Here is a 15307-nt window from a genome sequence, read left to right on the forward strand (position 1 = left end):
ATCTATGATGACAGATCTGGTTGATGACCTCAGTAGAATAATGCACAGTAATATTGCAGACATTCCCAAATCAGCTTTCCACTGAACACTTGATTCTTTCATCATTGTTGATTACTTTATCTATCCTTGTGGGAAAATGAGGAGCATAACCTGCCTAGCCCTCTGCACAAGCAGCACATGTGCCCTATGCAGGAGGGCACATTACACAAGAGACCACAGAGATCCCTTGCAGAGGGGTAGATACTGCAGAGCTCAGCTCCATAGGATCTCCATCTGCAGGAGTGCAGAGAAGTACTTTGGGGGCAGACTGAGAGGGAGAGGGCATATGCCTGCTATGGGAGCCCCTGCACAAAGGCTATTTACTAGAACTTTGTGCAGAGGAGAGAATTAGGGGCCCCTAGTAAATTTCTCAGATGCAACAAAACAAACTACCGAACTGTTCTGTCCAAAAATTCATTCAGCAATAATGCAGATCATAAAACCAGAACTGCGTGAGAATGAAAAGGCTAAATATCAGTGACTCTGACTAAATAAATACATTGTTACTGACAATGGAAAGTAGAGAGAATTCCTGATCTCTTTATTTACCAGATTAACAGCAGGATTAATAGTTCTTCAAGAATATATAACTATAATAATAAACAGCAGATAAACAGCACTTGGTATCTTCAAAAACTGTGTAAATTGTAGGTAGTTCATATCAGAGTCCTTGCTGTACAGAACAGCAAAGCTCTTTGTGTATGACTCCTCTTTATCCTAAAGAGATGAATTCTCAGGGAGATGCATAACCTTTGCCTCTCAAGTCAGGCTACTAAATGTGGTGGTATTTTGGGGATGTGGTCATCTGTTTGCCACAATGAAAACTCCAATTCATTGCAGACGAGCCACTGTCTTGATTCTGGACTTTAAATCATAGCTGATCTTTGGAGGCTGAATTGAACTAGCCACACAGAGGTGAAAGGATCCCCAGCCTTTTTCCAGTCCTCTGAGCCAACTAATACCCTTCTTGCAGCTATTACTGCTGCAAAACTATCCTGTAAACCTCCAACATTACCACACTTCAGCATTCTTGTATACATAGCAAATGTTTAAACATATGGTGTTATATTATGGCTGCACTTTTTTTTAGATACATTGTGGGTGGGGAAAGTGAGTGAGGGTTCCTTGTTCCATGTACTTCTCTCAGTGCCCAAAGCTTTGCCAAAAAGAGAGAGTGGAAGCAATCACTCCAACAATAAACATTTTCTTAGCAGTCTTCATGGGGGTGATCTCACAATACAGCAACCAGAGTAACTAAAATGGTTACTTAAAAGAACTATTTCTCCATGAAGAAATGTTCTATCCCACAAGAAATATTAATCTAGGATTAATAAATTAAAGTAGTCATATTAACAACAATAAGTTAGCAGATATTCAGAAGATTCTTCCAGGGCTAGGAATTTGAGGGAGCCTGCCTGGAAGGGGGAGCAGTTAGTTTAGGAGCTGTATCTGTTTGGGGTAGTTGTAGCTCCTTCGCAGTATAAAATAAAGTTGTGTGCACCCCTTTTTCCAGTGAACTCACCCAAATTTCATGCATCATACAACCTTCCTTTATCCTTCAAATTACCCTTTAAAACCCTTCTCTTCCTTGAAACTTTTCAGTGAGCACTTCAAGAGTTCTCCACTGCCACAGGCTTATATTGCAACCTGGCATATGACATGGCTGAATTGTTCTGCCTGTATCTACACTTAACTGTAAGCTCCCTGGGGCAGGAACTGTGGCTTTACAGCATCAACCACAGTCACTCAAACAGTACATAAAAGCAGCTCTGTTATAAATAAATTATAGAGTCTTGTTTTACATGTAGAATATTATTATTATTTATAAGCTGCAGTGCCCATGATGTGCTGAGTGCTCTCCAAATGTTAGCTCACAGTTGAATGTCAGGCATGTAGAAAGAAGTCAAGGAGAAAGAACAGGCAATTTATACACGGGTCACTTTGATTCACTGCAAGCAGCATGGCAGTGTCTTTAAGTGGAACCCGTGTTTAATCTGTGCCAGGGCTTGCTAGTACTGAGCCCCAGCACCTCTAGGCTTGGCAGTTCATGGCCTCAGCACCTCTGGGTTTGCTGCATCAGTTATGAATGTAAAAAATTGCTCGAGCCCCAGCACCTAATTGCTTGAGTCCTGTCACCTCGTTTATTACAAATTAAGCACTGAGTGTGACATAAATGTATACAGGATAAGGGTCTGGCAGAAGAGCTCAGGGAAGTCAGACCATGATAGTCTTAAAACTGTCAGCTCTAAAAAGTCATCCGTGGGAGTTAAGAGAGAAAGAGGCAAACTGACTCTGTGAAAATGAAAACAAAACAGATGCTGAAACCAGAGATGCAGTTTGACACTAGCGTGTGGAGTTGATAAATTGCAGTGAGTATCCTATATATCAATCACTCCACTTTTCTTGGTTTTCTTTTTGAAGATTTTATTATTCTTACAGCTAACATTTTCAAAACTGGGTGCTGATAGTTAACCTTCTAAATTCATAGTTAGGCAGTAAAAGGCAATGCCCGTTCCCAGCAGTGGGATTTGTGGGTGCTCAGCACCTCTGAAAATCAAGCCACTTTCATTTGGGAGTCTAAATTTTGAAAATTTTGGTCTAATTGTACAGTAAGGTTTATTTGATAAATCTTAGCTGAATAACTTTGAATCTGACCTAATCTCCTCATATACAGAACAAGCTGAAACAGAACGGGGGCCAAATTCTGATTATGTTTGAGTCCCTTTAGTTGACACTAAGTACGTCATCCTGAAGGCTGGTAATACTTTGCGTCTTCTTTTGGTAACTTTGTGTTTATAAATTTGAGTTTTTACACAGTCTGTATTTTGTTTTTTTTTTCAGTTTTGCTCTTCTTTCTGTTTAGTTTTTATAGCTGTACTAGTAACAGGAAAAAAAAGTTGAAATATAACAACTTATTGGCCAGTCCTCCAAACCCTTATCCTGTGTGAGCAGTCCTTACATACCAATGCAAGCAGTCCCAGTAATGTCAATGGGTCCACATAACTGACTATGGATCTGGTCCTCCATTACAATAAATATATTTGAAAAAAAATGTTCATTTTAAAAGCCTTGCTACACAATAATAAATATTACATCTTCAGATTAGCCATAAATTGTCAATGAGCCCTATTTAATTGTCTGCATGCTCATATTTCTGTTCTGCCCTGGATATCTGTGTGTAACTCACATTTCATGAAAGTCATACACTTGTATTGAACAAATAGCATCTTTCAGTTACTGAAGAGAAAAACAAGGACCTGAAGATCCCATTTCTTGAATTTCTAGGTACAGAATGGCTGCTGAATTCATTTCTCATGTTCCCTCATGATATGCGTTGTTTTTGTACATGTTGTCATGCTAGGATGAGCACTTCATGGTGTGTAGCAGCCCTATTCTAACACTGCTTGATCCCTTTATAAATTAAGAGACAAGAAGCTGTAGCCTATCATGTAATTCGATTACTGGGATTTGGATTAAGAGCATCCAGTATGTGTTGTTGTCTTTCTTTTTAGCTGCTACGTATTAGATGCTTTGAGTGTAGCTTTTGCAATCCTTTTTCTCAAGACATCCTTTCACTGCCTGCCTCTGTGCTCTTGAAAGTCTATCTGGGACATACTATTTGTGGGCTAGATGGGCCAAGGCCTGGGGAAAGATCCAACAGTCAACAGAGTGCAGACAGCTGATTTTTCATAAATTAGTTCCATTTCCGTTTCAATTTGTCTCATGAAAATTGACTTAATACTTCTGTTTGAATTGTAATTGCTTGACCATCAGACAGATGTCCCTTACCCATTATTTTGTGGAAGTGACTATCTTCCCAGTGGATCTGTGATAGTCACTGTCATGGTTACAGGGCTAACTGCACCACTGCCCCCTTTCTGATCTCTGACTGCATCCCTACAGCTGTCAGGCCTTGGGCCTTTACCTCTCTTGGGGTGGAATTCCATAATTCTCCTACCCTTAGACTGGCCCTTGGGTTACAGTACCTCATGTATCAACTGTGTTTACCCAGCAGCTCCAACTAGGTTAGGGAACCACGATTCTTCACTCCGGAAGTCAGTGACCCTAGTGAACAAAGTGATTAGACGGCCTTCTTAGGCCAAAGTATTGTTTATTTTAACAGTAGGAGCAAAGCATATAGAGGAAAAATTTTAAAACAACTGTTTACACACATGCCTATATTACCTAAAGGCATACCATCCCCAGCTTGTGCCTGTATTTCAGTTTGGTTCCCCCAAACTCCCCTGAACTCCTTCCTCTCTTGTGAGACAGTCCCTTTAAATCTTATCTTGAGCCAGTGTCCCTTCCTGCTTGTTTTTCTTTTCCTGACAACCCTCCCTACTATGCTAAACCTATATATATTCATACAGTAACCAGGTCAACATCTAATATTCATACATTATTACAGAGCAGATCCAATTTAATCACAGTAGCCTTGACTGCTATTAGCATGGATCTCTATGCAGACTTACTGAGGGTATGTTTACATTGCAATTAAAAACCTATTGTTATGCAGACATTTGGGCATGGGCTGCAGCCCAAGTTCTGGGACACTCCCACTTCACAGGGTCCTAGAGACTGGGCTCAAATGCCTACCTCACAACTGAACAGCCTCTTAGCCTGAGTCCCACAAGCCTGGGTCAGCTGGCATGAGCCAGCCGTGAGTGTCTAATTGCTTGTAGACATACCCTCAAAGACCTAGGACAGATTGTAAAGTCCAGAATGAAGTACATAACAGCTGAGCCCAAAGTATTCTCAGTTGAAGGGATCTGGCTGTAGAATAAGTTTCCAGAGGTGATTAATCCACAGCCTGACCATTTTCAGGAAAACTTGCTTTTTTGATAAAGCTTTTTCTACCATAACCTAAATGGCATTCACAGTAAAATTAGCTACCACTTCTATACCATGCCTCCCCTGTCCCATAAAATAACTACCCCAGAAGAACCTGTCATAACCTCCAAGAGTGAAGAGCCAGAGATTCCAGGGAGTCCTCTAGGGACTTCACTGTTGCCATGGAATGCATTCAGATACTGCAGTAATGGTCAGCAATGGGAGGAGGTTGGCTTGTTTAGTCTAGCAAAAAGAAGGCTGAAAGGGGATACGATTGCTCTCTATAAATACATTAGGGGAAGGTGAAGAACTATTTAATCTAAAGGACAGTGTTGGCACAAGAACAAATGGATATAAACTGACCATGAACAGATTCAGGCTGGCAATTAGAAGAAGGTTTCTAACCATCAGAGATGAGGATCTGGAACAGCCTCCCAAGAGGAGTAGTGGGGCAAATAACTCCATAACACTTGTTAACCCCTAGTTCTCCTTAAATTCTTGTGGACACCCAATACATGTTAATAACCTCTAATGCTCCCAAGCATGTGGTGACATCCCCTGTAAAATAGTATGAAACCTGTTTCTGCCTGTCAAGGGGAGTGCAGATCTCCATGCCATCTGAGCTCCCCAGAAGCCTGATATGGAAGAGTGAAATTTACCCCAGTCCAGGAGAACCCACAAGGCCCTGTGCATCATTAAAGGCCCCAGTTGTGGATCAAATCCTGCTTCACCAAGCTCTGCAGGCCCACGGAATGTAATCGGATTCCTGAGAAGCAATCCCCTAATTTTGGGCCGGCACATAGCCATTTTACAGCAGCTCTCCACCCTCTGCCCAAGGGGCAGAATCCATGACTTGATACACAAGGCATCCTTTAGTCAGAGCAGGCCTGTGTCTCCAGGAGTCTTCTGTCATACGTGGAGGCCTCTAAAAGGGCAGTACAGCCCAATAGTCCAAGCTAACAGTTCCAAAATGGACCCTTTCAGATGGACAGAAGACTTCTCTCCTTCAGGTAATCAGAGGACAGTCTGATTATACGTACCCTTCTGACAATGCCCCAAGTCCACACAAATACAGTGGAACACTGTTGCCTTAGCCCCAGTTCCCCTCCTTTACCTACCTCCCAGCAGCTAGTGGTAGAGATGGGAAGCTCATTTGCATGATCTACAAACACCCTTCCAAATTTTTGCAGGACTTGGCCCTTCTACATCAGCCTGAACATCTTCAGGGTCTCTGAAACCAGTACTGAACTCCCCAACACGGGAGTAAGGACCCTGTGTAGCCGTCACTCTATCTTAAGACTGAGTCAGGATTTGGACCTAAGGGCCAGATCTTCAGCTGGTGTAAATCAGCTTAGCTCTATTGAAGTCAAATGGAGTTTGCCCAGTTTACACCAACTGAGGATCTGGCCCTAACTGTTTAAATGGTGTAGAGGGCCTTGCACAGTCTCTTCACTGGTGTGAATTTCACCCAAAGGCTGTAGTCCTTCAAGCTGGATTCCTGCACCTGCATAGGATTCTGTGTGGATGTAAAGCCCTGTCCAGCTGGCTCATTTTACAGGATTGGAGCTTAAATGCACACTGGATTTTTTTAAAGTACACAGTGCTGAGTTATCTCAGATTTCCAAGCATGAATGCATATTTCATTGCCTAACCTAGTAAGACTCTAACTTTACACATGGAAAAATAGGGGTTCAATCCTCTTCCTCTTTAAATCAATGACAAAACTCCCATTGACTTCAGTGGTACAGGATCAGAATCTAAATACTCAAGATTTTATAACAGCTGTTATTGACTGCTAGATTTTCTCAACAGTACAAGTCATTTGCTTATAAATATATATATATAATGCAGTACACCTTTCCCTGTATGTGGATGTGTGTATGCTGAGATTTTCAAAGCCTAAGGACAAGGGGAGTTGGGAACCAAACTCCCTTAAACTCCGTAGTAAATCCCAGCCTTAATACTCTGAATGATCAACTTTTTATTCCATACATATTTGTTAACAAATATTATAGGAGGTTGGGTGCATGGCTTGAGACTCACCCCCAATGAAATGTGACCTCATCTTAACCCTTTAAAAAAGCCCGCTCTTTGTGAGAAACTGCCACAACTATTTTGGCAATATTCACCTGTATGAAAGCCATCATTTTAGGGTTGATCTAGCATGAAGATTGAACGGTATGCCAAACTGTAACCCTCCTCTGCCTTCCAAAAATGCAACTGTCCTGGATTTTGGATACAAAATCCAACATGCATGTCCTGAGTTTGGTACTGTACTTTAACAGGGCCTTATCCTGCTGACTTCATCAACACACATTGAGAAAACCAGAATCTTGAGAACAAAGCAACTAGCAAAAGGGATTTGCATGAAGCGCTGATGTTAATTTCCTGTATTAAGTGCTAGCTGGACTTATTGAATGGTTTTGTACAAAATAAGAATAGGTTATTTTTCAGGGTTCTTGCAAGATTGCCTCTCATATTGGTGCTTTGTCTCTCATGGTTTTTATAAGCATTGTTATTATACAACTGAAGGGCTAGAAAGTGGGGAAATTTACGCAGGAATAGTTGCACTAACATTTGTCTAATCTTTATAAGTACCAACGTGATCTTCCAAATATAGGGGGGAAAAATATATTAACTTTCCTTTTCAACATACCACAAAAGAGTTCATGTGAGGTACCAGTAAATAAGAAACAGCTAAGTAAAAGAGATGGCTTAGCACCTCATTCACTAGAATCTCTGACATGCTTGGAATTTATTACAGAGTAGAGTTCTTTTCAGCCTAATTACCTGAAAGACCAGAATTAAACAGGGTTAAATGAGGTAAATATATAAATAAAGAGAGCTTCTAGTTTGTGGTAGCTTTACTTATACTACCTTAATAATTTCCTTTAAGCCTGTGGAGGTTTTCCCCTGGAATAGATGGAGCAAACTAATCTTAAATGCAGCAGAAAATCTATTCCAGATCCTCTCAAATGCCAATGCTTATACATTATTAAAAGGGAGAGACGTTTGCCATGCTCTTTCTCTCTTTCACCTACATCTACAGACACCAGACCAAGCGAACGAAGCGGTGATCAAAGGGGAGAGCCTGGCTGAAGAGCAACCAGCCAGCCTGTGGTTAGAAGCATCTAAGTTTGTAAGGGCACAGAAAGTGTTAAGGTCAGCTTAGAATGCATTTTGCTTTTATTTCATTTGACCAAATCTGACTTGTGCTTTGACTTATAACTTAAAATCTCTCTTGTATTAATAAACTTGTTTGTTTGTTCTACCTGAAGCAGCGTGTTTGGTTTGAAGTGTGTCAGACTCCCCTTGGGATAAAAAGCCCGGTACATATCAATTTCTTTGTTAAATTGATGAACTCATATAAGCTTGCAGCATCAGCAGGCATAAGTGGACACTGCAAGACAGAGGTTCCTAGGGTTGTGTCTGGGACCAGAGATATTGACTAGTGTTGTTCAGTTGCACAATTCAAGGAGCAGCTTACATGCCAGAGGCTGTGCATGAACAGCCCAGGAGTGGGGTTCTCACAGCAGAGCAGGGTAAGGCTGGCTCCTAGAGTCAAGGATTGGAGTGATCTAGCAGATCACCGATCCAGATAACACCAGAGGAGAAGGTCACGAATACCTTTTATCTCACAGGGTATTTTGAGGATTAACTGGTTTGGGACCAGATTCTGCCACCATTGTTCATGCTGCCTAGTAGGCAGCAGTCCCCAAACTTTTGAGGGTTGCGTCCCCCCCTCACCCCATCAATGCCCCCCGTCCTCCTGGAGCTGGGGATGGGAGCAGAGATGCGGTTCAGGAGGGGAGAACACAGACATGGATAAGGGAGCCAAGGCTGGGGCCACAGTTAGAGTGGGTCTGAGGCTGGAAGCGGAACCACATCAAGGCTGGGGATGGGACCAGAGCAGAGCTGGGGACATGAAGGGGTGGCACTCGCTCCCCACCCCCCATGGGGGGCAGGCCTGGGCCCCACCGTGCCCCCATGGACATTCCTCCATGTCCCCCTTGTTTTCTGCACAATCTCTAGGGCATTTTTTAAAACAAAACCCTAGGGGGCCATGCCCCAGAGTTTGGGGACCTTTGGTTTTGGGTTTTTAAGAATCATTCACTGTTGCACTACTTCTAAACAAGTTCCACTGCCAGGAACAGATAGGAAGCAAACAGACCACAAGGTGTTTTTTTTAATATGGTGCCACCTACCTGTGTCTATAATAGACTTGCTTAGAACAGGTCTAGACAACAGGATGTTAACCTATGCCTTGCCTGTACTTACTCTACAGTAGTGCTGCCACCAGTGAAGGTGAACTGGTTATGGTACAATAATGGGAAATTTCCCAAAATCTATGGCAAAGTAGACACAGCTATGGCAATCAGAGATGGAAAATACATACGGTATTAAAGCATCTAGTCCACCTTTTGCCAATATAGTCTTGTTTCCCTCAGTATATTTGTTAATGTCTTGTCCAATCTAGTTTTAAATGTCACAAATGCTGAGACTTTCACCACTTTCTTTGGTCATAGTGAGGTAATAACATGGACTGCAGGAAATTAGAATTATTTGTATGGTTCTTTTGAGTCAGTAGGAATTGTGTGCTGATTGTCTGCAGAATGGGATGATATAATTTAAAAAGTAATTGTATTTAACTTTGCTGGAATATCAAGCACAAATTGATAGTGGGTGAGAAGGGAGAACGCTCCATATAGCTCTCTATATGGTGGGAGGAATAGCTCAGTGGTTTGAGCATTGGCCTGCTAAACTGAGGGTTGTAATCTTAATTCTTGAGGGGGCCATTTAGGGAACAGGGGAAAAAATCTGTGTGGGGATTGGGCCTGCTTTGAGCAGCAGGTTAGACTAGATGACATCCTGAGGTCATTTTTAACCCTAATATTGTGTGAGAGAGTGCAGTAATATCTTTTATTAGACCAACTTCTGTTGGAAGGTTCAACTTTTGAGCTACACAGATCTCTTCGGGCCTGGGGAAGGAAATCAGAGTGTGACTTTCAATGGGTGTTGGGCACACAACTCTCTTCAGCCTGGTCTACTAGAAAAGGTATCTTTAATTTTTTTTAACCAAAATCATTATACTGCTATACACCTGAAACTGTATGCAGTTATAAAGGGGCATAAGGGGCCTTATTCCTACATAATTTATTTCATTACCTGAACCTGAATCAGTTCTACCAGCCAGTGTAAGCGCCTTTATAGCTACCTGTGCCCATCACAGGGGAGTAGGTTGCCCCTTTAACTACTAGTATGGTTAAATTGGCAAAACTTCCAAGTGCAGACAAACCCTCAGGCCCCTTTGGAAAGCCCAGGCAATAATCCTTTCAATTTCATCCCAGCAGATCTCAAAGAGGGTCTCAGACTATATACTACCACGGCCCCTGAAAGGTAGCCCCTTGTAACCAGCAAAGGAAGGGGAGAAGCCAGAGCCACTGGAACCAAGCAGGGTTGGTGCCTTGGAGCTTGTGTCACGTGCTCCCAAGCACGTGTTTGTAATAACTAATAGGGCCCGGCTGGGGAGCTTTTCTCAATGGAGATGTCACCTGTGGGCCAGACCCACTTCCAAAGCGTGGGGGGAGGGCTGCGCCCCCTTCTCAGCCAGAGAGCCGCTGCTGCGGAGCGCGCAGGCCACTGGGGGGGCGGGGGAGAGGCAGGAGCTGCGCACAAAGGCGGGGAGGAGGCCGGGCCAGAGGGGCGGTGCTGACACCCAGAGCCCCCGGCGGGGCTGGTTAGGGGCGGGGAGGCTCCTGCCCACGCTCTCGCTGCCAAGGGAGAGGGGAGCCCGGCGGCCTGCGCTGGCTCCTCACCCCCAGCGCTGGGGGAGCGCGCGGCGGGAGGAGGCGGGGGCCGCCGGCCGCGGAGATGGAGCCCTGACGCCGCCATGGAGAGGAAGGCGGGCGGCGAGGATGACTGCGTGGACTCGGGAGCCGAGACAGGAGGGTGAGTCCCGGGCTGGGGGCGGGAGTGGAGGCTGGTGGGGCCCGGATCCGGGGAAGGGCCCCCAGCCCTGCAGCGAGGCGCGTGGGGTCCGGGGCAGGTTCGCTGGAGCGCTGAGCCGGGGTAGCCTGGCCGGGAGCGGTCCCCAGCAATGAGCCCGCTTGGCTCGCATGGTGCGGTGTGTGCGCGCGGTGCTTTCCCCCTGCCCTGGGGAGCCAGGCGCTAACCCCAGCTCTAGGGACACCTGCCTGCGGGCTAGAAAGTGTCTGGGCATCTCGGCTCTCCCGGGAGAGCGCGGGGGCTGCAGCAGCTCCGCAGAAGTGAAGGCAGCTTGTCCAGCCCGGGACGGCTTCCCCCTTCTACCCGCAGTTCGCTTGCCCGGCTGGCGGCAGCACAAGTGGGGGGATTGGCTGGCTCAGCTCCTGCATCTTGCTGGTTTTATTTCCGCCCCCCCCCCCCCGCCCCGATCTCGGATCGAGAAGTACAGAGATGCTGCTGCTGCACTTGTTGCTTTTCTTTTGCTCCTGCTCCAAGAGGCATTAGCGGGTCCGCAACTCCAAAAAAAAAAAAAAAATCTGTTGTGTGAGTTAAGTTAAAGCTTTGTACTATCAGTGTTAGGTTGCTGATTGGGAAAACGCTGAGCTGACTCTGGACTGGGTCATAAATACTCAGGGTATTTGCTCCTTAGGTTTGGCTTTAGGTCAGAGCCACGAAAGATGTATCTATAATAACAGTCGCAAATAATCATTGCATGTTGGTGCAGCTGGCCTGACCCAGAGTGCCCCTTTGATTTCAACTCACTTTTCCTGGCTGTTTGTTATATTGTATTCCAGAAAGGCTCATACAAAAAAGGGAGTGTGCAAGCCCACTGCAGGGGCTCATGCACAGGAGCTGAAATACACTGCTGTGCACAAGACTGGGACAGCTGCAGGCAAGAGGCTTGCTCCTTCCAGCTGCTGCCTCCTGCCCAGCTCCACAAAGACCTGGGGTGGGGGTGTCTCTTAGCCTACTCCCACCTCTTGATCCTCCTGTTTAGTGCCATGGAGAAGCAAGAAGTATTTCTAGCTCAGTATCAGAGCGCCTCGCAATCTTAATGAATTGACTCGTTCAACAGCCAACTGAGGCAGGAAAGTCTTATCGTCATCCTCATTTTACAGTTGGGGGGGCCAAGCCATAGCAAATGACTTGGCCAAAGTCACACAGGAAGACTGTAGCAGAGCCAGGAACAGATCCCAAATCTTCTGAGGATTGGTCCAGTGTTTTGACCACAAGACAGTACTTTTTTCCAAGCCCCTTCTGTTCTCACTCCCATCTACAGTTGTTGCAACCTTCTGTCCTTCCCGGTGGCAGAGACAGTGTATTTCCCCTGCAGCCCTATCTCAGCTGCTGCTGCCTTTTTCTGTCTCCTGGCTTCCTGTGGGGAGGGAGGCTGAGTTCTCGAGTAGGACTTCTGTAGAGGGGCCCATGGACAAGGGACTTGCAGCCCTCTTACCTCTTGGTGGTCTCTCTCTCCTTTCTCCTGTTTTTAGGGGACATTACCTCTTGGTCTCATCTCCCTCCCTTCGCCTGTCTTTAGGAGGAGGGAGTGAGAGCATGGAGGAGTGCTGCCTCTTGGCTCTGCTCATCCTCTGGCTCCAGCAGGATCAGAGGAGGCTACCACCTCTCCATCTTGTCCGAGTTGCTTTAGATCCTTTCTAGGTCCTACAAAGGGGCTTGAAGGTCTTCTGCCATCCTTCCCTCCCAGGTCCATACTTCCTCACTTCTTGCCTGGACTCTTTCTCTCTAGCTTGGGTCCACAGAGAGGCATAGAGTTGTGCATGTGTACAACAGGTGCTTTCTTTCCAGCTATGAAGGAGTCAGAGGAGTCAAGCGCATTCCTATTTATCACCTTGGTCCCTGGCCTCATGCAGAAGTCTGGGGAGTAAAGGGGGGTTTCTCTCTTCCCTTTCCCACAGCAGTCATGGGTTCAAATTGCTTCTGAGTCCCATGGTGAGATTCAAGGAAAGAAGAGGCACCCTGACCTAAACTACTGTTTAATTTGTTACTTATTATTATTTAATCAGTCTCCAGGACCTAATGGTATTCACCCAAGAGTTCCAAAGGAACTCAAATCTGAAATTGCAGGACTGCTAACTGTCATCTGTAACCTATCACTTAAATCAGCTACTGTACCAAAAACTGGAGGCTAGCTAATATGATGCCAATTTTTAAAAAGGGCTCCAGAGGTGACCCTGGCAACTAAAGGGCCAGTAAGCCTCACTTCAGAACCAGGCAAATTGGTTGAAAACATCGTAAAGAACAAAATTGTCAGACACATAGATGAATATAATTTGTTGGGAAATGGTCAACATGGTTTTTGTAAAGGGAAATCATGCCTCACCAGTCTACTGGAATTCTTTGAGGGATTCAACAAGCATGCAGACAAAGGAGATCCAGTGGGTATAGTGTATTTAGATTTTCAGAGAGCCTTTGACAAGGTCCCTCACCAAAGACTCTTAAGCAAAATAAGCAGTTATGGGATAAGAGGGAAGGTTCTCTCATGGACTGGTACTGGTTAAAAGAGAGGAAACAAAGGGTAGGAATAAATGGTCAATTTTCAAAATGGAGAGAGAGAGGTAAATAGTGGTGTCCCCCAAGGCTCTGTACTGTGCCCAGTCCTATTTAACATTTTCCTAAACGATCTGGAAAAAGGGGTAAACCATGAGATGGCAAAATTTGCCGATGATACAAAACTACTTAAGATAGTTAAGTCCCAGGCAGACTGCGAAGAGCTACAAAAGGTTCTCACAAAACTGGTTGACTGGGCAACAAAATGGCAGATGAAATTTAATATTGATAAATGCAAAATAATGCATATTGGAAAACATAATCCCAACTATACATATAGAATGATGGGGTCTAAATTAGCTGTTACCACTCAAGAAAGAGATCTTGGAATCATTGTGGATAGTTCTCTGACTGCCGCTGCACGTTGAGTGGATGTTTCAAAAAAGCAAACAGACTGTTGGGACTCATCAAGAGAGGGATAGCTAATAAGACAGAAAATATCATATTGCCTCTATATAAATCCATGGCATGCCCACACCTTGAATACTGCATATAGATGTGGTTGCCCCATCTCAAAAAAGATATATTGGAAAAGGTTCAGAAAGGGGTAACAAAAATGATTAGGGGTATGGAACGGCTTCCGTATGAGAAGAGATTAATAAGACTAGGACTTCTTTCTGGGCTGAAGAGGCGACTATAATAAGACTAGGACTTCTTTCTGGGCTGAAGAGGCGACTAAGAGATACGACTGTGGAGAAAGTAAATAAGGAAGTCTTGTTTACTCCTTCTCATAATACAAGAACAAGGGGCCACCAAATGAAATTAATAAGCAGCAGGTTTAAAAAAAATAAAAGGAAGTATTTCTTCACAATGCAAAATTAACCTGTGGAACTCCTTACCAGAGGATGTTGTGAAGGCCAAGACTATAAGAGAGTTTAAAAAAAAAAAACAACTAGATAAATTCATGAAGGAGAGGTCCATCAATGACTATTAGCCAGAATGGGCAGTAATGGTGTCTCTAGCTTCTGTTTGCCAGAAGCTGGGATTGGGTGACAGGGCATGGATCATTTGATGGTAACCTGTCTGTTCATTCCCCTTGGGGCATCTGCCATTGGCCACTGTCAAAGGACAGGATACTGGGGCTTGATGGACCTTTGGTCTGACCCAGTATGGCCATTCTTATGACCTCCAACTGGTGCTTGTGGATTATACCCTCTGCAACATATGAGCCATGTCATTATGCTAGTGTATGAGACAGGAAGTGTGACAAAACAGTGAAACTGATTCTGCCACCAGTGTCGTCAGATGCTGAGTAAACAATTTCAAAATAATTACAGGTTTAAAAAAAGATTCAGCTGAAAATGGGATTAGGTTTATCATTTCCTTTTATATTCATCATAATCAAATGAGCAAAATGAGATACCTTTGTTATAAATTACACTTTTTTCTGCACATTTCTGTAATCATGAGAGAGTGTGGGCTATTTTCTTTTCACCTTAAATAGGTACAATATTGTGGACGTGACTAATCTCTGAAGGCTAATGGTTTTTATCTGTCTTCAGCATAAAGGAAAAACTCTATTTATTTATTTTTTTTTTCTATTTGTGAGGCAACAGGCTTTTCATTTCACCCTATGGGAATCTGGAATGTGAATAAAGGGAAAACAACATACCCAGCTAATTCATAGCTGGGTCAAAGTTCAAAAAATCCTTGACATGTCAAGTCACTTTTAATTTACCATGCTCTTCCAAAACAGAAAAATCTATCTTTTTGTTGGAAGGGGCACTTGGAAGGATTTGCCCCAGATGGTGACATGAGCTTTTAGACCTTAGCGATCAGTATGGCAGCTGCTTATGTCTAGTGTTGATGAGCTGTTAATATTGATTGTGTGACAGGGACAAGACACAATTCTGTCACTGGAACATATAGCTTTAGCAGAACATGC

The 15307-nt window shown here is 44.2% G+C and overlaps 1 protein-coding gene across 6 annotated transcripts in view; it reads left to right on the forward strand.

Moving 5' to 3' along the window:
* The first annotated feature begins 10651 nt into the window (after positions 1-10651).
* The window catches only part of FAM124A (family with sequence similarity 124 member A), a 155910-nt gene continuing 151254 nt past the window's right edge, over positions 10652-15307 (forward strand). For 4 of the 6 annotated variants that reach the window (XM_050949072.1, XM_050949082.1, XM_050949053.1 and 1 more), the window contains exon 1: positions 10652-10818. In XM_050949072.1, coding sequence (XP_050805029.1) covers positions 10760-10818 — 59 coding nt within the window. In that variant the 5' untranslated portion in view covers positions 10652-10759. The remainder of the gene's footprint in view (positions 10819-15307) is intronic. The other 2 variants (XR_007773830.1, XR_007773831.1) reach the window with 2 other exon arrangements.

This window comes from Gopherus flavomarginatus, chromosome 1 (genome assembly GCF_025201925.1).
Source record: "Gopherus flavomarginatus isolate rGopFla2 chromosome 1, rGopFla2.mat.asm, whole genome shotgun sequence".
Taxonomy (NCBI): domain Eukaryota; kingdom Metazoa; phylum Chordata; order Testudines; family Testudinidae; genus Gopherus; species Gopherus flavomarginatus.